The sequence below is a fragment of the Prinia subflava genome, chromosome 11 (assembly GCF_021018805.1).
Source record: "Prinia subflava isolate CZ2003 ecotype Zambia chromosome 11, Cam_Psub_1.2, whole genome shotgun sequence".
Lineage (NCBI taxonomy): Eukaryota > Metazoa > Chordata > Aves > Passeriformes > Cisticolidae > Prinia > Prinia subflava.
Window position 1 is genome coordinate 5,747,784 of NC_086257.1, and position 25,118 is coordinate 5,772,901.

The following is a 25,118-nucleotide window of genomic DNA, read 5'->3' on the forward strand; positions in this document are numbered from 1 at the left end:
TCAGGACTCTGCCCCAGGGCATCCATGGGGTATTTGTTGTTTTTAAGAAACCCTAGCAAAACATCTGCTGAATCCCCAGCTGCTTCCAAAGCTTGTTCTTGGAGGAGCAAAGAGCAGAAATGGTCACAGCTATGTCTTTTGTCACTGAAGAAAGGGAGAACGGAAAAAAACCCAGCAGAAATATTTGCACTTCTCTCTGGGACCACTGAGCTGCGACACACCCCGAGCCGCACCCTGCTCCTCACACAGCTGTTCCCACAACTCTGTGCAGGCAGGGTGTCCCCTGGCTCCTCATGGAAGGAGTGTTGGGCAGTGTTATAAGCCAGGGAGCAGCCAGACTTGCCTTTTATCTCCAGCAATCCCACTCAGAATGCAGGACCTCCTGCCAGAGGCTTGCCCACCTGCGCACAGGTATTTCCTCACAGGAGGCAGAGTTCACCTCCGAAGCATCGCTCTGCTGTGCCTCTCAGGGGTCACAGCATTGACTCACTTCTGAACCAGCCCTCATTGTCTCCCTGACATCTCAAAACGTCCTTGACCTCCCTGGCAGGGCTGCCCCTGCCATTAGTTAGCTTGTGTGGATACCAGGAAACTGAATACATGGGCTTATAGTTCAGTGGAAAGTTCTGCTGCCGTCTTAAATCATAAAGCACAGCTGCTGACACAGCAGAACTGCAGAATGAGGCATCTGAGCAGCCTGGGCTTGGAAAACGCCGGCAGGAGAATAAGGGCAGGGAGGGAGAAAGGACAGGGAGGCCAGGAGAGCAGATTAAAACTCACCAGAGTGCAGCTGTAATGTGTTATCCACCATGGATGCGTCCCAGCCCTCCACAGCTCATCTGCAGGTGGGAGAGGAAACAGGAGCTGAGACTCAATGTCTGCAAATGCAAAGTAACGGCTGGGAAAAAACCCCAGACTTCAAATACATCTGCAAACACACACACAATGAGCCCTGAATGAGACATTCTGGAAAGGAGAGGGATCTTGGGAGTCTGGGTGGAGAGTGCGGAGAAAGCACCCAGCTCCTGATGGTGAACAAAGACAGCCTAAGGCTGGGATGGCTTGGGCAGGGAGGGCACAGAGAGGAGGACAGGAGCCACTGGCACATCTGCACAGGGAGCATGGCTGGCCTTGGTCTCCCATCTCAGAAGGGATACAGCAGAGCTTACAAGGCTCAGAGGAGGAGCAGCAACAGGGAACAACTCCTGCGGGAAGGCTCCACAGCTCAGAGGTGACCCTGGAGCTGCTTCATGGACAGCACAGCTGGCAAAAACAGGAGCTTTGTTGTGACACAAGGAGTACCAAATGAAAGGCAAACGTTTCAAATAATGGGTATCAGCCATCGATCAAAGGGGTCATCGGGGTATGTTAGTTCCAAATTACATTATGGGGTGTTCACCTTTAGTGACTTTGGTGTTGCCTCCAATGGGGTTACAGGCCCAGGCTTTCTCTCCAGACAGTGGAGAGGCCCCTGAAACACCAGGGTGTAACATGTACTCCAAGGTGGACAGCCAGAACAGGTCACCACACCAAGGAGAAGGGCAGCCCTAGCACTTTTTCCAATACAGGCATCTACAACAGTCTTGGAAAAACATTTGGACACCCTCACCCATGGCCCTGGCAGGACCACGATTTCCAGCAGCCTCCCTTTGACAAGCAGAGGTGGAATATCTTCCCAACACACCTTCTGCTAGAGCCTTTATGGACCTTTGTGAAGACAAAACACCTGCACAAGAATCAAAACCTTTCCCGGGAACAGAGCCTGCAATTTCCTTTTCCACCCAATGGGATTCAAATAACCTAATTCTTGCTCTACATTTGTACACTCCTCTCTCGCCCAGATCCCCCTCAGAGAAACGCCAGCCATGTGGTAAATACAAGTAACCATGGCACTCTGATAGCAGCTTTTGCTCTCTGGCCATTAATTCTTCTCCCTGGGACCTCAGTGAGTGTTTGAAATCCTGCAGCAAATCCAGTGAGCTGCCTTTATTTGAAAATCAACATGGCATAAAAGGCTTTCTCCTTTCCCTCCCCAAAATGAAAATATTTTTAGCTTCAAAAGTATCCTGGCCCATGGACAGATGTTGCTGGTCATGTCCTTGTCTCAGGTAATGAGGAGGTTACTGTTTTCCATGGAAAACTCATGGAGCAGGAGGGCTCCCTGCTGCATGGGAGGGAGCAGCACCCACGTCAGGCACAGCGTGTGCCTTCCTCATGGCATATGCCACAAATCACCATCAGAAACCTTCCCTTTCCCCTCTCTGGGAGAAAACAGAGAATAAAACAGGAGAAAGGAAAATGCAAAAGAGCCTTTCAAACCCAACCACCTCCCTGAAGACTGGCATTTCTAGGAAAGCAGGAGCTCCCTGTAGATGCTTTCAGTGTGCTGGAAACACCTTGTGGCATGGCACGGTGAGGCTGGCCCAGGAGGGAAACGGGAGGTTCTCAGCCCCTGGGCAGCCAGGCCAGGAGCAGCCACCTCATCACTGAGAGAGAGAAAAGGAGGCTCAAGTGATGTATAGCTGGCAGGAGGGGCAGTGCCTGCAGCCCCCAAGGCAGCAATCTCCACATGCTCCAGCTCAGAGCTGCCAGGGAAGAAACCTCTGAGCTCAACATCAGCTGGTACCACCAGAGAGTCCACACCAATGTCAGCTCAGGGCCCTGCATGGCCTGGGCTGCACCTCTGGAACTGGTTCTTACCAACATCCCTGGGTGTGAGCCATCACATGGCCTCTTCGGAGCAGGAGAGGAACGAGGACAAGAGCAGGTCTGGAGGAGCAGCAAGGCCAGGACACACAGGGAAATCCCCGCAAATGGGAGACAGGAGCAGAGTGAAGGGGGCTGGAGCAGATTTTGGTGCAGGACCTGCAGATATATTTGAGTCCAGGCTTAGGATTCAGCTGTGTCAATGAATAGTTCAAGGAGAGCAGACTGTCCCACCTGGAATGTGAGGGAGAAAGGACAGCAGGAACAAGGGCTGCACCCCAGGTGAGTGGCCGGGGAGGAAAGGGTGCTCCAGACCAGGCAGGAGCTGTGGGGCTCTGTGACAGGTGACAGGGGGGTGCTAAAGGCCAACAGGCAGATGGTGAAACTGTGATTAGAAAGTCACTCCAGCCATAAATCTCAGGGACCTGAAATGGAGATGGGCAAGCCCCAGATGGCTTGGAAATCTGCTTGGCAGAGTCCAGCATGGCTCAGCGTGCATCTGGCCCTCCTTCCTCCTCATCCTCATCCTCCTCCTCACCAGGTTTAACCTCCTCAGCAGGTTTAACCACCTCCAGCCAGCTCCTCACAGCCAGAGCTGAACCGAGGACCCCTGAAACAAAAATTCCTCTAATGCATGGACTAAAGAACAAAACCTGGGCCCCACCAACATTGTCACCCATCCTGGCACAGGACTCTGGCCACATTACTGGGGGTCACAGGCACATCCCATCCCTGGTGCTCCCATCTTGGCAAGAACGCTGTGGCACCATCCCTGGGGACACGGGGGGCTCAGCACTGTACCACGGTGCCCAGCAGAGCTGATGGAGGCAGGCTCCCTGCAGCCACACACGCTATTTCTGGATATGCTGAGGAGCTGCTTAGGGCTGGATTTGCAGGCGAGCACGGGGGCGTATCAGCTGTCCATGCTCTGGAAGGGGCTCAGGAACAGAAAAGGGGCAGGAGATGGGGAGGGGACAGGTTTTATATAGAGATCCACGGGAAAACCCGTGTCTCCAAACACAGTAACTTAACACCAGGTAGTAGTACTAGTTCCTGCCCGTGGATCCAGGACAAGAAATTTCCCCACCTGCAGGCAGAAGAGCCCATTGCTCGCACACTCCTGCCTGAAAAGCACCAGCAGCACCCACAAAACGGCACCCTGCCCATGCCAAGCTCCTGAACCCCCTCTCTGCCAGCGGGTGCCTCCCACAACCTTTCCCGAGGCTGCCGGAGAGCCCTTCAGTCCCACAGGTGCTGTCGCTCCCCCGGGACCCCCGGCCAAGGCGGGCGCTGGCAGCACGGCCGGGACTGGGGCCAGGGGTAAAATTAGAACGCGTGTCCCTGCCAGCCCCTTCTGCGAGCTGCTGGGACCAGCTGAGCCCGTCTAACCCGCACTGTAACCCTTCATGTCCCCCGCTTTGTGGGCTGGGACAGTTACTAGAAAGCCAGGGATTTGCAGGGCTTTGCTTTTTGATCAGCCGTGGCCAGCTACCCCAGACAGCCGGGCTCGCAGCTGATGGGGCAGAGGTCGGGGTTTTGGATCCTTTGGGACAGTCGGGATTGCAGCCTGCAATTCCCTTCTCTGCTGTCCCTTTCCACGACAGGCAGTCCTGCAGAAACCGATCCTCCCCGCTTCGAAGGTTCCTGTCCCCTTTCCAGCCCCCTCTCCCCACCGCTGCCCTCCTCCCGCAGCAGTTATTGTTATTTATTTACGCTCCTAAGCATCCTTTGAGTTCTGCCGGGGGACAGGATCCAAAGAGAAAGCCTTTTAAGGATTTGTGCCAGCTCCGGGAAGCGAATCCCCCCCAGCGAACAGTGGTGCTGGGGGATTTGAGTGTAGACAAGTGCTTGAAGCTGAAAAGGGCAGAGAGAGGGGAGGGAGCCGGGGGCACGCTCTGAAACCAGACCCCCCCGCCCGAAACGCAGCTCCTTCCTCTGCTTTAGGAAACGGATCCCTCCTGCGATTTCCTTTCAAAGGTGACTTGTAACCTCTTCATTAGGGTCGGCTTTGGCAGAGCCTGATGGTGCAGCTGGCAGGGCCGGGGTGCGCGGGGCGGGAGCGCGCTCGCCCTGCCAAGGCTGGGCAGCACTCGCTGCTGCTGGGCGCAGCGGCGGCAGCACCGGCGCCACGGCCATGCGCTGATGGGTACCATGGACTTTAAGACAGATGCCAGTGCAGTCACCATCAACCTGCTGCTCATTGTGCGCCCCGAGGAGGCAGCGAGCAAGGAGAAGGGGCAGCGAGAGGGGCAGACGGAAGGCGGCCGAGGCGCAGGTAACATCGCGCCTGCACGGGGCGAGGGAGGGCAGGGCTGCAGCTGCACACTTCAGGAGAAGGAGGCAGCAGCTTCGGAGCAGGATTTGGCCTTCCTCTCCTCTTTCTTCTCTTTGCACACGTGCTGCTAAACTCCAAAATGCCAGCTTCGGTGTAGAAGCCCGGCGTGTCTCTGCTGGTGCCGTGCTGGAGCCACGCTCCGAGCTGCGCCCTGTGCAGCTGCCGTGGAGAGACACGGCAGGGACACGCAGGGACCCGAGCCGAGGGTTGTGTTTGCACCTTGCTGTGACCCCACGGGCTCTCTGGGCTGTGCAAAGGGAGCAGGGAGAGGGCTCCACACCGGCACACACTGCCCTGGAGTACAGGAGCAGAACTGTTGTGTTTGCAGCGTGCCCAGGCTTTGTCTCCGAGGCTCACTGTCCTGAGCCATTTATAGCTACAGTTTGGGACAGTGTCCCTGGCCCAGCTCCCTGTCCTGTAGAGGGTCTTCCAAAAAGCTACAGCTGTGCTCTGCAGTTGCAAGGGGAGCCTTCCTGCAGAAGAAAAGGGATGAGAACAAGTATTCCTGCTCTAAAACCTGGGAGAGAAGCTGAATTTACAGACAGCCAGTCTCAGGCTATCAACTACAGGCAGAGCTATCACCAAGTGGTGTCCATGCTCCATCAAGCACAGCATCCAGCACCTGCTCAAATAAGAGCAAATCCTGCCAGAGAGGCTTAGGCCTGGACTATTGCACTTTCTGCCCCCTGGTATTTCATACTTTAGCAACAAGAACTGCAAGCCAGGGCTGCAGATGAGACAGAAGGTGGATCCTGGTGACAGCTGACATCAGCTGCGATAATGGGCTGCATGAAAGGGCTCGGGGTGCTCGGCCTTCAGGCAGTGCCGAGTCCAGGAGGGCCCTGCCAATCTCCCATTTCTGTCTTACAGGTTCAGAGGGTGATGGCAATGGGAACAGCAGATCACAGGCACCTCAGGGCACAGACCTGAAAGGTATGTCACCCTCTCCCTCTGTGAGAAACCAACCCCAGCGCACAACCCAAAGCTCCACGCTGTGCCTCTTGAGTATAAAAGCGCTTCACACAACCCATCCCTTTCCAGAGCCTCCAGGGGCACCAGTGGAGCCTGGAGACAATGGTGGGCCCTGGGAATCATCCCCTCCCTCCGTACTCTCGGTGCCCCATGGACAGGATGCACAGGGGAGGCACTGCCGAGCCCCTGCACATCCATCTGCAGGGATTCTCCTGCCATGGAGCTTGGTCGGGTTACAAGTGCACGGAGCTCTTACATTTCACAGCCAGCTGATGGCAGGGGAAATTCAGTGCCCCCAATTGCTCAGGTTGCAGCTAAAGCTTCCAGAGCCTTCTCCAGCACTCACACAGCTTAAAGTAGAGTCTGGGGGATGCAAAGAACCTTTTCAACCTCCACCAGTCCTTTCTTCATATCTTCCCCTCAGAGACTGAGCACAAGGCAGGTGGGATTGCTGGCCAGGAATGATGTGGATTCTAGTTCTCAGTGTTCTGTTGCAAATTCCCAGACTCCTGCCCTAAAATAGTTGAGGAGGAACATCTGAGGAGGTGGCCCCAGAACTATAGAGTAGCTCCCAGGGAAGAGACTCAGACCATCCTCCTTGCTCCCCTGGCAGTCTAAGCCTACCATGGCTTAGTAGAGAAAGGCAGGGGCAAAGGTAGAGCAAAACACTCGTCATTCTCATGGTACCAGAAAGTGGATTTTAGTTACACCAAGGAGGAACTTTGCTTCCACAGGTCAAGTAATAGCAGTGTGCATAAGCCACGGCTGCTCCCAGCAGGATGCCTGGCAGGAGCCCTGATCCAAGTCCCTCTGTAATCAGTGGTGGCTGGAGGCTGCACACAGTCTGGGACCAAACAATATTTCATGGCAAGGCACTACTTTAGGGCTTTTTTTACAAAGCAGATAACAAAAGCTTCCACTCCAGGAAGCAGATAAATATCCTGCATTCTCTCCCTCTGTCATGCTCAAGAGGTTCTGGAACCAGAGCTGCAGAGTCAGCCTCCTCTACAAGTGAGTAAGAGGCTGGTATTGATCATTTCCCACCTGAATTAATGGCAAGGGTATTTAGCACATACATGGGAATCCTTCCATTGCAGCTCTTAAGAACAATTTAAACCCCTGGGAGAGGGGAATTCAGACACCAGAGGAGCAGGCAGAGCTTTGGCTCCTCTGACACCACAAGGGTTAATGAATTGCCCTTTCACTAGCCGTATCAGTGTCCCAGTGAGGCCTCTGAGCCCCCTGGTGCTGCCACAATACTTTCAAACTTATATAATCCCCAGCCCCACTGAGCTGAAGAGGCTGTGGCCCTGCTCCACAAGATCCCATGCCCAGGGCACTGGTCCTTGTCATGGCCACACAGCAAGAATGGACTCGGACAAGCTGTGAGACCCAGGATCCCCTCTGGCTTCTGGTGGGAGGGGGATCCCAGGAGGCTTTGAAAAGAGCAAGAGTTCACCCTGGCCAACACCCACCAGAGCCTGGAGCAAAGGCCTGGTGTCCCCTGGCATCTGCACCCTCCCCAGGGCACGGACTTGTGCTGTTTCCACCTGAGTGAACCCTAGGCACGTAGAGGGCTGCCCACACCTCCCTCTGCCCCGAGGACTGGGTCCAAACAGCCAAGGTTTCCCAGAAGGGAGAGGTGAGGATGAGGATGAGTTGCTGACAACCACACCAGAGTTCCCACTTCGTCTCCAAGCCCCCAGCAGTGCCCTTCTCTCGCACCCACCTCTCCAAACACTCCCTGGCCCAAGCAGCCCCTCGGCAGCAGCAGGCTGGGCTGGAGCATCCCTCTGGAGAGGGGTCAGGCACCCTGGTCCAGGAGCAATCCAGCTTTGAATCTGAAGGACAGGGTTCAGCTTCCTGAGTCGTTCCTTACCTCACTGCTGAGCAGGGCTGATCTAACCCCATCCTTGCTGACTGCTCCACTCCCTCCAAGGCACTGAGATGTTTCCCTTTGTGCCCCCAGGCCGGCGTGGCCCCAGAGAGCCCTGTGAGCAGACACCACCCATCACTTCAGGCCCGGGCAAAGGTAAGGGGTGACCCAAGAGACACAGCAGGGCTTCCCTGAGCTCTCAGCAAGCTTTTTCTCCAGTAAAATAACCTCAGAATGTCCCAAAAGAGAGAAAATATCCCACCCTGGGACAGCTGCCCCTCAAAGCACTTGCTGGCCAAGGACTTGTCTGTCCACAAAACACAAGGAGAAAAGCAAGTGCTTCTCTGAGCTTGGAGCAACCTGGTCTAGTGGCAGGGAGTTGGAGTAAGAGGACCTTTAAGGTCTCTTCCAACCCAAACCATTCTATGATTCTTTATGAAGGACATCTCAATTAGGAATAATGAAATAAAAGATCATAAAAGCACCAGCAACTGGTAGTATTTCACACCACCAGTTTTTAGAGTAATGATATAGCATGTTGAAAAATTCCTGTGGAATTACATTTTTCTTTTGTTAAATGCCCTTTAAACTCATCAGCAGAAGGCATTCATCACCAGCAAGTTTGTTTCTTGAAAACAAAGAATTTTAATTTATGGGGAAAAACTTAGAAAGTGAAAGTTGGAGAGAAAACCCACAAAAAAGCAAAGTAAAAATAAGCTTGAGCAATAAAGAAGGACCCTTGAAAATATAAAAACTTTAAGGAAATCAAACCATTTGCATGAAGTCTTCTCTTTGAGAAAACAACTTCATTTTATCTTTGAATTAACTCACACAATGCACCACGCAGCTCTGTTCTGACACCCTGGTATCTGCAACCATCCCAGAACTGGAGTCAAGCTCTAAGATTTAGGGTTTTACAGCTTATACAGTTTTTCTTGCTTTCTGGGTTTGGGGCTTAAAGGACATTGAATCTCTCTACATAATCACAGGAGAAACTTCACTTTTCTATGGTTAAATGCTTGAGAAAAACTTATTCTTTGATGAAAATGCAGATTCCCACCTAATTAGCCAGTTCCAGGAGCTGACTTTAAGGGAAACCCCAAATGTCACAAGGCTCCTGATAAACGTGTAGGAGGTGTGACTGGATGGCAGCCCCGAGGTGCATTAACATCTTGACCTTCAGTCTCCTGAGTAACTTCTGCCTGACCCAAAACAGAAAACCAGGAGCTCATGGAGCTCCTCCAGGGAGCCTTGAGAGCTGCAAACCCTTCTGAAATACCTGCCAAAAAATGCAGTCTCTGTCAAAAAGTTCAGGTAGTTTTTAGAAGCGATTACCTCACTCCTTCTCTGAAACTTTAAAGACCAGAGTCCACGTTTCTGGGGCAACTTTTTCTGGGGCATCAGGGGATGCCTGGACCACAGCTGGCCCTGCCAGGATACTGCCCCTTATAGGCAATGGCCTTTGCCAGATATTTTAGTATCACAAGTCCAATCATTTTCATCACTTCAAGCCTTTCTGTTTAATTCCAAGAAAAATCAATGAAAGATATTGATTCTCTGCTTGCTGTAGCTCCATCAAGAGCTCTTTAATATGGTGATAAACCTTGGCTGTCACCAGAGCTGCTGCTTTGTCTAAAGTTAAGAGCTGCCTCGGCAGCCACTCCTGCCCTCTCCTCCATATCCTGGTTAGTTTTCTCTTTTTAGGGAGTTTATCATTGTTTCTTGCAGGAACCCAAGTGACAGTGGAGATTCACCACGAGGATACCACCCCCCAGCTGATCAAGAGACTCTCCTTGGGAAAAGGTACAGCCCCAGCTTTAAACCCCAGCAGAGGCTCAGCCCATCCTCCCTTCCAGCAGCCGGGGTGCCTGGGAAGGGCTGGGGGATCCCACTAACCCTGCCTGGCTTTTTGCAGGTTCCCAGAGGCTGAGAGGACACGACAACAAAGGTGAGGCTCTGCTCTACCACGGTGTGTCTCCCAGGAGGAGACAGGCTCATTCCTCCCACGGGGAGGCTGCTAAAGGGCACATGCTGCTGGGCCCTGCCCATGACTGGGGCTTGAGGAGCAAAATCCTTCTGCTCCTGGGGTGTGGGTGTGTCCTCCTCCCCTGGCCCTGGGAAATGGTGAGTGGTGACACTCCAGTGTCCCTCAGCAATCCCCCAGCTGCTGCAGAGCTCCCACTGGGGTTATCTGACAGCTCTAGAGCTCAGTGCTCCCTTCTTCCCCACCTGGGGAGGTTTGGGGTGGGTGTTCCAGCTCGGGCTAGAACAGGAGATGCCTGTCTGGGGAATGGGGCTCTGCGGGAGGGCCGGGAGGGGATTTGGAGCACTCTCCACAGGGTGCTGACATCCAAGTCCAAAGGGAAGGGAATGCGCAAAGGGGAGCCTCAGTTCCAGCTTTTTCCACCCAATCCTGCTGCCCACAATTTTTGTTTGTTTGTTTGTTTTAATTTTAATTTTTATCACTACTTGTCTTTTTTTTGCGGACAACAACCTCCTCCCTCCCTCTCTCTGCTCTGCTCTGCAGGTTTCCAGAAGATTGAGGCCCCGCGGCCGCCGGGAGCCAAGGACCTCCACGGTAACTATCCCTGAGCCCGGGTGCTGCTCAGCTTCCCGAGGCCCCGTTCCTTGGGATGGCACAGGGGAGTGGCTTTGGGAGCACCACCCGTGCCAAGCCCTGCCCAAGGCCCCGTGCCCAGGGAAGGCAACAGGGACAATGCACAGGACTGTCCCAGGTGCTGTGGATCCCACTGCTGCAGATATAACCCGGCAGAGACAAAACCCGATAACCACCTTTTAAAAAAAGACCATCTCCTTACCAAAAAGGCAAAAAGTAATTTTCAGAGCTGCACAGAGTGGGAACCTCTAGAAGTGTAAATCTGCTTTCTCTCTTTAGGTCAGTGTTAACACCTCTTTTCAGGGAAAATACAGATAAACAAACCAGTCTGTTAAGAAATAGGTGCCATGTGCCTACCTGCTGATTTTGCCACACAGGCCCAGGGCTCTGTCCCTCCGTTCCCCATGGCTCACTGATGGGAGACAGCAGTGTCAGCTCATTCCAAGACTGTTAAAAAAAAAAATCAGTTATCTGGTTAATTAGGGCAAGTTATTAACCCTTTGTTCACACCGAGCAGAACCAGGAGCTCAGAACCTGCAAAGATGCGGAGGGTAGGCACAGCAGGTTCAGTACGACTGCTCCCAGTGTTACATTCCCCACCTGCCTGAGTTCCTGCAGAATTGTGGCCCTTTTCCATGCAAAACTCCTAAAGAAACCCAGCTCTATGTTGCTGGGGTTTTTTTAAGAAGTGTGTTTTCACGCTTGCACAGTACACATTTTCCCTGATACTTTGGCATTGTTCTCCTGCCCCTCCATACAGTATCCCAGGATTTTCCATGCTGTTATGCAGTGCCAAAGTTGCAGGGGCAGCTCAGCCTCCAACACTGCACAAATTCTAGCAGTCTAGACAGGATGGCTCCTGCTTTCCATGCAGCTGGCAGGGACCTCCTGCGGGTGCCCTCGTGTCCTCTGCTCCCTAAGCACCCGCTGATGGATGTCTGCATGGGCCAGGCAGGAGCTCTGTCCCCTTGCTCCACCATACTGCCAGGAAAAACACTCCCTCCCTTCCCAAAACAGTGACAACTCATTTCTTCCCAGCATATCCATGGGACAAATCCTCTTTGAAATCCATGCCAGTAGATCTGCAGCAATTAAAGAAGCTGGATGCCTACGCATTAAAAGTAAGTCTTGCTTTTGCCTCTGTCCTCCCCCCAGCTCCCCTGCGGCAACGTTCCGTGAGCCTGGCTCCCTGCACCAACACCAGCTTAGGCTGAGCTATGGGGCAATGGCATTAGAATCTCCCAAACAAGTGAAAAACCCTTTCTCTTTCAACATTAGCAAAGAAATCCCACTCTGGGAACTATAACCAAAAATACATGGACCTACAGCACTGTAGGTCTATTTTTAAGGAAGCTGGAGGCAGAGCAGTCTCTGGCAGGTGGGGTCTCACTGGCTTCAGAGGTACAAGGGATGAGGAGGACAGGAGATTTACCACAGGGATTTCTTCACTGTGACCTTGCTATGCTTCCTCCCCACACACAGGTGAATGTCAAGAACAGTGTGGAGGAACTGGTCAAAGCCCTGCTGAAACAAGCCCGCACTGACCTGGAAAAGGTCCGAGCCATATGGATGTGGATATGCCATCACATAGGTAGGCTGAGGTCTCCAGCTGAAGATAAGGCTGTCACTGTCAGCCCTGTCCCACTGCCATGGCAGTTTACCCACTATTAGTGGGTTATTTCCATGTGGGGAGTGGAGTGAAGGCTTTTCCAGAGGTTTTTATCCAGAAATGCACTCAGAGGGTCTTTCACCACCTCTGTTTCCTAGTCCCTCTCCTCGCACTGCTGGGCCCCACCATGTTTGTGTGTACATGATTAACCTGTAACTCCATTTGAGGTGTGACCAGACAAGTCCCTTCCATCCAAGAGCCAGAGCTAAAGCCAGGCTGCCTAACACCAGGGGCCTGCTTGGCACCTTCAGAGCCACCCAACACCACCAGAGCACAGTTTTGAGGGGGTGAACAGGGAGCAGGTGATGATCCAGATTTCAGAAGCAACCTGGTCTAGTGGAAGGTGTCCCTGCCCATGGCAGGCAGGTTGGAATGAGATGATCTTTAAGGTCCCTTCCCCCTCAAACCATTCTGTTTGATCTCCATCCCTGTGCCAAGTCCCCACAGCCTGATACAGCCCCTCGAGCAGAGTCTGACACTGGTGCCTTTGCTCCTCAGCATTCAGGGGATGTCTCTGGCCCTGACAGCTATGCTGGGATCTCCTCACAAGATCTTTTACACCACCTTGGCCCTGGTTATCATTCCTTCCTGTGAGACTGACCCAGACTTACACACAAAGAAAAGAAACAAGAGCTGGGAATTTAAATCTACTGGCAAAAATCCAGTGTCTCTATCCTGGAATTGCACTGATGACATAAACTCCTTCCTTGGATGGATTTTAAGTGACAACACTGCTCTCTGGGCATCCCTTCCCACCCTGTTCAATTCCTCCCTGTGATGGGCTGCTGTGCCCATGCAGTATCAGCACTAAAGGAAATAATTCTTTTAGCTGTCATTTGTGGCACAGATAGAAAGCCCCACGGAGCCAGCAGCCCTCAAAGTGCCCTGTGGCTCTGCTGGTGGTCAGAGAACAGCCAGGGTGGAGCAGCCAGCCCTTCCCAGTGCCTGGAGCCAGCACTGGCCGAGCCCCAAGGATAAAGGACGAGCAGTGGCAGCATTTCATCAACCCCACACAGCCTGCTGCTGCTTTTCCTCCTCTGCCCCAGCACCTCGGGGAGGGGGAACCAGCTGATGCAGCATTCCTGAGGGCTTTGTCAGAAAAATATATCTGTATTTTAAGAAAGAGGTTGTGGACAGGGCCAGGGTTGGTGGTATTGAATTAACCCTCCCAGACCAGTTCCACAAGCTCTGTTTGAAGGAGTCCTGCTGTGCTGCTGTTGTGTACTCATTCCAACAAATCAAGATTTCCTGAGCTTCCAGCTATTGATATGACCATGGACAGAGCTTGGAGCAACCTGGTCTAATGGAAGGTGTTCCTGCCCTGGCAGGGGGGTGGAGTGAGATTAGCTTTAATGCCCCTTCCCACCCAAACCATTCTACAATTCTGTGACTCACAACAAACTATTTCAAGTGTTTCCAGACAAGCTGCTTTTCAAGTATTTTTAATATAAATTGCTTGTAAAGAGTGCAAAAGTCTCAGTGGTTTATTTTGAGGTAACACAAATCCGACTCCTTCAAATGTAGAATACTCTGGTTTGTACTGGGAAATCTTCAGACTGTAGACCCTGCACTTGAGGACACCCATTTTGTTCAAAAATCAAAGTTTTCCTCCCACTTGGATTCAACTGCTGAACCCCAGCCCAAGCTTAGAGCAAAGGGTGATGAGGGACAGAGCTGTCCCTGTGCCCCAGCAGTGTCCAGGCCCCTCTCCCCAGCACAGCCACGGCTCATTCCCCTCTGCTCACAGAGATGAAAAGCAACCCCAGCGTTGCTCCTGCTGCCCATCAGTCCCATTGCCTCGGGCTTTTGGATGAACTTTTGTCTGTGTTCCTTCCCTCAGAATACGACGTCGTGGGCTACCACAACAAAAGCCAGCTGTCAAGCAAGCCCAGAGATGTGCTTCAGATGGGCAAGAGCATTTGTGAGGGCTATGCCGAGCTCTTTGAACATATGTGCAGGTAAATTAAGTTCAGAAACATTCAATGCCAGGGGGAGTTAACATTCCTTGTCATCTCCGTGCCTATCCTGTCTGCCTTTGCATTGACTGATGTGACTTTAGGCAGGACGTGGAACTTTAGCTTTCCAACCATGCTGTGGAAAAACAGCAAGTCCTAGAAAGGTCAATTTTGCTCTGTCCTCCACTCCCTCCACCCCCCTCCCCAGCATAATTTACTTGGTGCCATCTGCTGAGCTTCGCATTGCATTAACATAATGGCAGATGAAAACACGGAGATAATTTGATTAGAAGAAGTAGGATTTTCCTTGGGGTATCTGGATGTGAAGGTTAAAAGCATGGCAAGACTTGAACAAGGAGTGCTGTCTCCAACATGCTCCCTTGCAAGAGGTAGGCAGAGTCCCAGGAGGAGCTTCCCCTGAACCCTCCGGAGATGCCCTGACCCCTCCAGGCACAGGGATCCCAGAGACTCTGCCTTGCACTTACCCCTCTGTTCTGTGCCCAGTCTCAAGGTGCAGCACTGTTGAGGCCAATACTGCAATTCCCATTTTATAGCTACCCCTGGCACTTAATGACTAAAATCCTTTCTTCCACCAACAAAATCTCGTGGACTTCACTGGGGATGAGTCCTGAGCTTCCCCACAGAGCAGGAGTTTACAGTCACAAAACCATTTCTAAGAGGCAGCCTTGTCCTTGGTAGGGAGCACAGGGTGCAGCCCCAGTCCCAATCCCTAAGGAATGGAGAACCCCCAAAATCCACATCAAGGAAAGCCATGAAGGTACCTGGAGGTTTGGAGATCAGCCTGAGGCATAAGGGTTGCCCAGAAGGAGAAAACTGGACCTCACAACTCAGGGACAGGAGATTGGAAGGGATTTCCTATAGCAATCCTAAAAGGGTGGGCTTGCAAGATGGCCCTTCCAGGAAAGGCCTTCCATTGCCCTGGAAAAATCACAGACTAGTTATTAATAGCACATGTAAGTAACAATTGGTCTTCCACACCATCCAATAGGATTTGAGAAGGTTTTCACCATGGAACAGACAACATCTACAGGGAAAAGGAGAGATTTTAAAAAAGCCCAGCACTGTCCCAGATGCTGAAGTGGTAAATTATTCCAGCCAACAACATATCCCACAATACACATTTGGTCCATTCCAACCCAAACCTTTCCATGACACTGAATCTTGTTTTCTAAAGAGTAAAGAAATAGGATGGTGAAGCATGCATTTATAGCTACATCCTATGGAACAGTTATTAACAGTTAGAAGGGGGGAATTTGCATCTGTTCATTAAAAAGCATATGCTTAGTTCATTAAAACCATTAATCTTTCCAAGGATATCTCTGACTATTTAAAGGCTGTGTTGATTTACTCGCAGTTCCTCAGTTCCAGGCTGATTAGTCACTATGTGATTCAGGAAACCTCCCAGTCATCAAGACTATTATATTGTCAAATATTAGCAAAATGTTTAGCTCCTGTCCTGAAAAACTGTACTTAAAGACAACACCCCTTTCTTGCACAGAGATCTCCTCATCCCTTCTCCCCGTGCTCTGTGCTGCTCTTACACTGACTCTCAGCAGAAAGGCAGGAGGCAAACAGCACTTGTCTCATAGAAAAGCTTTTCAGAGCCAGGTTTTAGGTGGAAAATGGTGTTTTAACATGCCTTTTTTGCCTAGCTCCTGTGAGGGAACCTGAACAAACCAATTTGCCAGTCACCAGGAGTCCCCCCAAAAGTCCTGCTGAAGGCTGACGTTGATTGAGTCCTACTTGTCCCAGTGCCAGAGGGAACAATTCCTGCTGCAGACACAACACTGTCACCTCTGACCACAGCTCTGGCAGCCAGGCTTCCTCCCATTAGCTGAGATTCCTGTCACAGAGGAAAGGTGGGCACGGATAGTGGGAAGCTGGCCATAAGGCATCACTTCCCAAACATCAGGAGTGATAGCAATGAATGCAAACACGGGTTCCTGACCAACACTTCAGCAGCATTTATCAAGAACTGGCTTCTCAGCTGACAAGCAGACTCGAGGAGGCAGCATGGCTGAGTGAAGCAGTGCAAATTCATTAATCCAATTTAGGGCAAACCTCACAGCCTGGAATTAGGGAGATATTTGCCAGAGTTAGTGATGAAGGCACAACAATTGTTTTCCCAGGAGAGATTGCAGCAGCTTTGGGAGCAAAGCTGGCCTCACAGCCCAAAGGGGATCTAACCAGTTAGCTAGCTGCTCCTTCTTCCTAACCAGTCTGTAAATATTCCAGATTTCACATCCTCTTGCTTCTCCCATTTCCTGCAGGCAGTAGCTTTCCTTCTTTTCAGGCACAGAGGCGTACACCTACCTACCACAAGCATAAACCATTCTATCTCCTTCTGGAGAAGCCAGATTTGCTCCTTTTTTAGATGAAATTATCAAAGTCAATCTAAAATCAAAGGGAAGAAGATGCCATTGAATTCCAGTGACACCTGTAGTAAGAGCCAGACTATTTCCTACAGTTTTGGAGGCAGAAAAGCAATTTTGTGTTTAATCTCCTTGCTGCACCAAGCAAATGTTACCAACTGTTTCTTAATTCAGTTCTTCCAGTCCATTTTGTATCTAGGTCATCTCCAACCTCACACTGCCACTTCAACCAGTTCTGGACATCTTCCTAATCTTCTCTCTGCCTGCTTAATTTATCTGTATGAAGTCACTGACACGAGAGATATGAGAACCCCTTTCACCAATACAGAACTGCTCCTTTACAGGATGTTTTAGCTTGGATTTTTGCCTGTCCATTACTAGAGAGACCAGTTTAAATGCTCTGGTCTTTATTTTGAGAATTTTGAACACATCCAAGCACAAACTGGTCTTGCTGCTTTGCCAATGTTCACTGTAACTGAGAGCACTGTGAGAGCAGAACTTGTCCCTTAATGTTCTCTCTGAATATCCCAGCTAACAAGAATGTCTAGAGAAGCCTGGAAGGATTAGATGCCAATCCCCATGAAATTAGTGGGAATTTGGTACTTAGCTCCTTGAAACTCCTAGGATTAAATCTTCACTAAAGCTCCCAGGCCAGCTCCTAGTCTCAGTTACATCATGCAAATCCAAGCTCTCACCAGTCTTGTCAGTGGAGTTGTTCCAGATTTACTGCCCAGCTCCACGATAGAATTTGACTCACAGGGGCCTGCAGGCTGGCAAGGGCTTTCCAGACCACCTGCAGCACCAGGTTTCTCTGTGGCATTCCTTCCAGCCTGGCCTGTTTGTTCTGGATACTCATGGAACAGGCAGTGCCTGCCTTCACTGCTCCATCCTCTCCTTTGCTGAAGTGCCCACCTCCCCTGGAAACCAGCATCCTCTCCCTGGAAAAAGCAGCCCTCCCTACAAGCTCCACTGCACTGCCAATTGCCAGCCAGTATCTATTATCAGGCCTCGACTTCTTAACAACCATGCTAATTATCTTCCCCATAAATATCACTTTTCTCCTGAGCTAAACCCACATTATGCAGACAATCTCACTCTGGAAGCCTGCACACTTTATTACTTAAGGCAGTTGTTCCATTTAACACACTTCTCAATGAAGAAGAAAAATGTCAATGCTGTCCTACACAAAAGACAACGCTCCAAGTGAAGCAATTTTAGATTAATGGTGAAATAAGATGCCAATGTTAGAATCCATCAGCAGAGAGCTTATTAACACAATGCTTATTTAAATCTTATTTACACATCCACGCAGGTATTCATCATGTTTTTAGAAAGAGACTATTTAATCATTTTTACCCTGGGCAAACACAAGCTCATTCTTTGAGGAAACCAAATCAACATCCACAATCCCATGAGGTCTGAGATACCTGAGCTGGTGTCAAACACCAGGCCCACCGTCACGGGGAGAGAACAGCCTGTGCTTTTAATTTGTAATTACATGGGCTAATTGTGGACAGCAGCAAAGGGATTCCACTGAGTAACAAGACAGAGAGCAATTAAGCACACTTTATCTTGTCATCCACCAACAGTGCTGAATTGATGGTGCATCGGGCAAAAAGACAGGGAATATGCAAAACTGTGAGAGAAAAGGCCCTTCAGGATGCCATGCAGCAAGATGCTCTCTGAGGCTCTGTGCACAGACTACAAAAGCAAACAGCCCCATCCAACACCTCAGGCATCATCACCTTTTCTCTTTCCCCAGAAGTACCTGACAGGTTTAAAACACACCTCTCCTGCTGCAGCTTATCCTTTCCTTTCAGTCTTGCAGGGATTCAGTGCAAGAAGCTCTCAGGACACGCCAAGGGACACGGGTACAAGACAGGGCAGACCTTTACCGGGGACTCTGACCATGCCTGGAATGCAGTCTACCTTGAGGGGAGGTGGCATTTACTGGACAGCACCTGGGGGAGTGGTTCTGTGGATGATTCCTTCACCAAGTTCACCTACAGGTAAAGAACCTCCTCTGTCTTAGTACACAAACCCTCCACAAAGGCAGAAGGAAAGCTGATAGGATTGGCAAACCAAACAGACACATTTGGTGCCACGGGAAGACCCAAAGCTATGAGCAAGGTCCCCAGGCTGCCTGTACAAGGCATGGAGCACAGCCTGTAGAGAGGCAGTAGCACTGAGCAGCAAGTCACAAACTGCTAAAAGCCAACTGGCTTTGCTTGTCACATCTCCAGTTCAGGCAATAATCTGTGGCACTCGAGTCACAGCTTTTGTGAATTGATTGCAGTCAACACCCAGTGCCTCTCTTTTTCCAGGAGCCTGTGGGTGCAAGGGAATAGTGCAAATACCCAGGGTTTATCCCAAAGCTCAGCATTTGCCCTGGAAACAGAAGACCAAAGCTCAGGTTTCTTTTCTGCCTGGGGAATTTCAAACCCACAGATCTCAGTTTATCAGCAGCTCAAACCACTCCAACATCCTCCTGCTGGAACCACCACCACTGTGCGGGGGAAGCATTCACTATTTGTAATTACTCATTTTCCCTAATTTCTCCTTCTCCCAGGTACAATGAGTTTTACTTTCTGACTCACCCGGCCCTGTTCATTAACAATCACTTCCCAGATAACAGTAACTGGCAGCTTCTTAAGCCCACGCTGACGCTGAAGGAGTTTGAGAGCAACATGCTGCACAGCAGCAACTTCTACATGCTGGGGCTGCTGGCCGCGCACCCGGAGACTCCCATCATCCACACAGGTAACAGGGAGGCCATGGAGCATCTTCCCTCATGCACCCCACACCCAACACACACCACTGTGCACTCTTCAGGCTATACTGGGCAACCTGAGTCACTCCAGCAGCTCTTTTAGTTTAAAACCACTCAGGTGCCACAACTGAACAAGGCTCACATTTAAGATCCCTTCCCTTGGATTTTCCAAGGGCTGCAGGAGTTTAACTGGATGGCTAATATGTGAATGCTAAGAACGGCGTTAAAACTTATGGACATCAACATTTTAGGACGTAATGAAGACTTCAAGCTGTTTAGGAACAGGCTCACAGGGAGGTAGATTAATCTCATATCTACATACTGGAGAATTCTTGCACTTTGAAGCTCTTGTGGGCAGCTACTGGGCTGGAAATCAGGTCTAATTACCTCTAATTCAGCCCTTCATGATCACAAAATTACAGAATTCCATAATGGTTTGAGTTGGAAGGGACCTTAAAGCCCATCTCATTCCAAGCCCCCACCATGGGCACGGCCTTCTACTGGACCAGGTTGCCCCAAATCCCATCCAATTTGGCCTGATCTGTTCTTTTCACTTATATTTCACACAAGCTTTCACATTCTATCAGACCACAGCTCCATGTCAGGGATAAATGCACATCTCCCAAACGAAGGCCACTCTCATTCTTTCTGAGGGACGCTGGTCTAAGCAGACAGCTGACAGGCTATGACCTGCCAGTTGCAGCTCTTGGTTTTACTTCTACAGAAACAGCAACTTATTGGGCCAGACTAGCCTTCCCAGAACGGGGGGTACATGCGAAAACTGCACTGACATTCCTATGCAGCCTCTTTTCTTTTGTGTTTCCCAGTAAATGGAAAAGCCTCTGTATCCGTGGACTGCCGCTCTGGCACGCTGTTTATGTTTAAGCTGAAGGGAACAGATGAACAAGGCTTGATGACTTTGACAAAACACGGAATGCAGCTGGATGTCTACCCACAGAAGACAGGGAGCCACAAGCTGGAGATCTTTGCCAAGCCCTCCAAGGCCGAGGCTCCGGATGACGTCTACAAGTGCGTGGTGGAGTACGTGGTGGAGTGCGAGTCCGTGGACAAGGCCATGCGCTTCCCCAAGGACCTGCACCAGCCCGTGGGGCCCAGCTGGTTCTCCGAGCGCCACGGCTTCCTGCGGCCGTCACACCGGCAGCCCGTGCTGCACACCAACGACGGGCGCTGCTCGCTCACCTTCACCCTGGGCAAGGACATCAGCGTGCTCACCTCGCTGCACACCGACGGCAGCAGCCTCGCCGAGGACATGGGCAGGCGGCACGTGCTGCAGACCCACCGCGGGAACCAGGTCGAGCTCAAGGTCCATCTCCCGCACGCAGGGAACTTCGTTCTCAAAATCTACTCCAAGAAGAGGTCGGACCCCGGTAATTACGACTACATCTTCAACTACCTCATCAGGTGCCTGAACACGGAGGTGAAGTGGCCAGCCTTCCCCCGGAGCTACAGCAAGTGGCTGCAAGACTACGAGATCCTGGAGCCGCTCTCGGGCCTGCTGCCCGCCAACCGCAACGTGCAGTTCAAACTGAAAATGCACGGCATCGCCAAGGTGCTGGTCCAGGCTGAGAACACCTACCCTCTCACCCACAACAAGGGCTACTGGGAGGGAACCTGCAACACCTCGGGGTGCAGAGAGGTGTTTGTGATGGTGCACGAGAACGCCAACCACAGCTTCTACTCGCACGTCCTCAAATACGAAGTTGAGACCCAATAACACCCACTCCTTGTTCTTTCACTCACCTGCATGAACCGACCTCCCCAACGTGCCCCAGCACAGCTTTAGGAGATTGCTCATTCTCTCAACCAAATCTGTTCTTTCAACAAATGCAGGACAACACTTGCAGGCTTTTGCCAGACCGCAGGCTCAAAGATGGTCAAGGAAGCAGAAAATCCTGTTAAAAAAAGGAGCAGCAGTGGAAGACATGAGATAAAACCCTCGCCTACATTTCAGTAACACTGTCCAGACAAATACTTAGAAGAAAACAACTGATTGTCTGCAGGGCATTCTGTGCCAGTAGGATTGCTGGTTTCCAAGTTATGGACCATAAGAAAAGTCTTACGAGGGCTACTGCAAGAATTCACCTAATTACAGGGCAGGATGAAGAAAGTGCACCTTGGTTTTGAGCAGCAACACTGGACATGAGGAGCTTCATGATACTTAAACCAAGTTTCCGTATAACTGTAGTAAAGTTGCAAAATACATCCGAGGAGAGGGAAGAGTTGGGAAGATACATCATGAAGTTTCCTTGTGCACTTCACTGTCTTACAGATTTCAATAATACTTTTTACACTGACATTTAAATACAATAAACAAAATCATTTTTACCTTTTTATATTAGAGTATTGTAGACACTTTTTCTGCTGTAATTCTATCTGAAGCATAGGGGTGTTTCCATAACTAAAATTACAAGAAAAATGAGAATAAAGTTCTCAGAAATCACTCCTTCCTCCAACCTGTCTATGCAATACTGCAGCTACAGGGTTACGTGGGACAGCAGGCTGAGTGACATTATTGTCATGTAACAAACCATTTGGTGCTGTACTCTTGGAAAACGCCTCCATGCACAAGGCAAAGGGGGGCTTCTACTGAATCCCACCACAACTGCACATCCTGAGATGGAGCAACATTTTTACATCCAATTCAGATGCCTGTGAGCGTTAGCATGACCCAAGAGGTATTATGTTTGAGCTTGAATGGAAAATAAACCTGTTATGTTTTTGCACTCTGTTTCATTGACCAAACAATATGAATTCTCTTCCCAAAGCTGCTGTATTTTCCACACAAAAGAGGTGGGTTATTCCTACACTGCCTCTTCAGTGACTGGGTGGCAGGGATTACTCACAGGGCTGCTCACCTGCAGCAGGCTCACTCCTACGTTACTCCCTTGACCCCAGGGCTGAGATCCCATTTAAGCAGTTCAATACCTGCACTGGATTCCAGGATCAGCTCTCTGTGAGGATGCAGGCTGCTGCAGACAGGAGCTGCAGGCATAAACACAACATGTAAGCTAACAGGCCTTACTCCAGGGTAAGCTGGGAGCACAGCAAAGCTTCGGGGTCTTTTTGTATTTGGCGACAAGAGGCTCCATATGCAACATAAAAGTAGGTTTTAAGTCCTCCCCTAAACAGCTCAGTGTCTTTGCCCTCAAAAACTGGTGGCAGCAGCTCCTCCCCACAGGAACACTAACAAGCCGTGGAGCCCAGCAGGCACCCGCTCCCTGGGCATCAACACAGACTGAGCAGCCAGATGCAAGGCAGACTCGGGGATCTTTTGTTTGCTTAAGGACCTTGAGGGCTAAAGCAAGTATTGTCTGTCAGCACAGACAGCCCTGGTTTATTTTGGTGCCTGGCAGAAGGGTTCTTTTTTCTCAGATCCCACTTTTCAGATCAAGGAGGACACACTGCAGTAGCTTTCATTTCACAGGTCAAGCTGATCCAGTCAAACACGTCACTTCTTACAATGGCAGGATAAGGAGGCATCCCAGAGAGCTTAGTGACTAAAGAAAACAACTTCCACTGAACAGGGTCAAGGATACCAAAGTACAGACACTTGATGGAACCACACATTTGATGTTTACTTACACATACACAAATAGGCACAAGGACACCAACAGACACTTTGGAAAAGCCTCTCTGCAGGTAGCACTGCTGTGAATGCAGTCCCTGCTCCTTGTCTCAGGCTCACTTTCACAAGCCCTCTCTCTGAGCCCACATGCTCTGTTTCTGTCTCAGGATGGCAGGGGGAACAAACACTTACCCCAAGAGAGTAGACAGGACAGTTTATGCACTATTGCCCCCTACTTAGCACAACCTCAGGGAGTATTCCCTGTTCCTGTAACCCAACTCTAAAAACCAGGCACCTGCAATTCCACATATCTATAGTCCCAGATTCTTTAACCCCTCAAACTGAAGAGTGACCCCAAGCACTGTCACACCCACAGCAGAACATCTGTAACACACTAAAGACAGGTGAAGCCTGCACAGCTTCCCACTCTACAGATGTACAAAAGGAAGTGCTGCAAATAAAGTTCCACCCTTTTGTCTCAAATAGAAAACAAACACTGGCTCTGCCCCGCCAGTGTGCAAGAAATTCTTTAGTGCTATTGAAGGCATAAGTTCAAAGACACAAACCCCCTCTCCAGCTTCATTAATTATACAGCTTCCAGGGGCAGGTGATTATTCCAAGGGAGGTTTGACACTGCAAAGGCAGAGAGTGCCAGAGAAACCCTGCGGCCTCAGATAAAAGCACCGCAGAAATCTGCACTTGCTGTGACATCTCCCTCCAGGATAAACACAGCTCCTTCTCCTCCCCCTCATAAAAAATGCACATTCTTCAGCACAGCCAAGGCTCCAGCACCAGGAGAACAGCTCTGGAACAGAGTTTTCAGTTATCTCAGAGCATCTGCAATGAGAGAAGGTGGGAAAGACAGAGCGCACACACACACACACCAACACAGGGCAGTAAATCAGCAGTTCCCCTGCTGCAGATGCCACTTTAGATTACATTAGTTCAGATTTTTAGTCTATTCCCTGAATGAAGCTGCTTATAATAGGTATTAGAAATTGATAAAACTGTAGGATTATAGCTGCTAATTAAAAAAATGGATCATCTTCAGTCTTGTTCTTCCCTTCTGCCAGCATGAACTGCCAAATATCCCCAAAGGGATATGGAAGAACACATCAGAAACAAGGCAAAATGTCTCCTGAAAACACCAACAGTATGATGCAACACTCAGTAACTAACGTAAAGAATCTTCAGGAACTACAATACTATTTACATGATATCATTTCAAAAATGAAATTGGTGGCCTCACTGAAGGCTGTGAGGGATCCCTAAAAGTTCTGGCATATCACACACTCAGTGCACCTATAGGTTCATCTGTAAAGACAAGACAGTTTGGTGTATTCTGCTGTTCAGATTTGATCAAAATTCCCCATGCCCAACAAGTCCTTACTTGAGATCTGGACAGACAAGGTGGATGTTCCAAAAACACCCATGGACAGCTCTGCAGAGGACCCAAGGCCAGTGCTGACTTTGTGCAAACACAACCACAGTCCAGCCCCAGCTGGGGGCAGTTCAGCACCTCAGCACAAAGGCTGCACAATGAGAATCCAGAAGGGATTTGAAGGGTTTATCCTCATGCAAAGAACTCCACAAGGAAGCCAAAATACAAGAACTTCTGGATTGGAACGTTTCTAAATTCTGGGATGCAGAGGTGCATGCCCAAGTGCAGCCCCAGCCTGCAGCCAGGCATCCCCTGGGCTGAGCTCACCTGACACAGTGGTTGGGCTCTGCATACACATGGTGCTTTAGAATTCCTGTTCCTTGACAGCATTAAGCTGCTCTAACACACAGTGAAGCTGATGGAAAGGAACAGGAAACTTATGGACATGGAATGTTCTCATCCCAAGGTTTGCCTGTACAAAGGCCATGAAGACTCAGCCACAGCAGAACTGCAGAGACTCCAAAAGAAAAAAAGTCCATAGGAAATAAGTCCTGTTCACTCATTAACAATTTACTTCCCCTGAGGAAAGACTGAGTATTTTCCCCAAAAAAGGTCACAGATGTATTCTGATGCAGCAGTTCCACTGGACTGTCCAGATTCAACCCAGGCTGGCACCAGCTCACATGGCAGCTGCAATGATGTGTGGATGAACCTCACCTCACTCTGATGGGCTCTCCTCCCATCCAGTGTCATTTCCCACTCCCATTTCTCATTTCCAAAAGCCATGATCACATCCAGAATTCAGCCACTCATTCCTCAGCTATTCTGCAGTACTTCAAGCACCTTGTACAGCAAGAT

The 25,118-nt window shown here is 50.3% G+C and overlaps 1 protein-coding gene and 1 long non-coding RNA gene across 2 annotated transcripts in view; one reads left to right on the forward strand and one right to left on the reverse strand.

The window, feature by feature from the left end:
- LOC134556295 (uncharacterized) overlaps positions 1 to 21,186 on the reverse strand; it is a 38,379-nt gene extending 17,193 nt beyond the window's left edge. Inside the window, exons 1-3 of the long non-coding RNA XR_010081640.1 lie at positions 21,055 to 21,186; positions 10,864 to 10,953; positions 781 to 839 (exon numbers count right to left, since the gene is read on the reverse strand). This is a non-coding gene — a long non-coding RNA (uncharacterized LOC134556295). The remainder of the gene's footprint in view (positions 1 to 780; positions 840 to 10,863; positions 10,954 to 21,054) is intronic.
- On the forward strand, positions 4,829 to 21,058 carry KY (kyphoscoliosis peptidase). The gene is made up of 12 exons (XM_063408688.1): positions 4,829 to 4,981; positions 5,912 to 5,974; positions 7,983 to 8,045; positions 9,618 to 9,692; positions 9,805 to 9,837; positions 10,417 to 10,467; positions 11,545 to 11,627; positions 11,989 to 12,097; positions 14,016 to 14,133; positions 18,344 to 18,532; positions 19,093 to 19,283; positions 20,121 to 21,058. Exons 1-12 carry the CDS (start codon positions 4,849 to 4,851, stop codon positions 21,026 to 21,028), a joined length of 2,016 nt encoding a protein of 671 aa, XP_063264758.1. The 5' UTR covers positions 4,829 to 4,848; the 3' UTR covers positions 21,029 to 21,058.
- Positions 21,187 to 25,118: the final 3,932 nt, after the last annotated feature.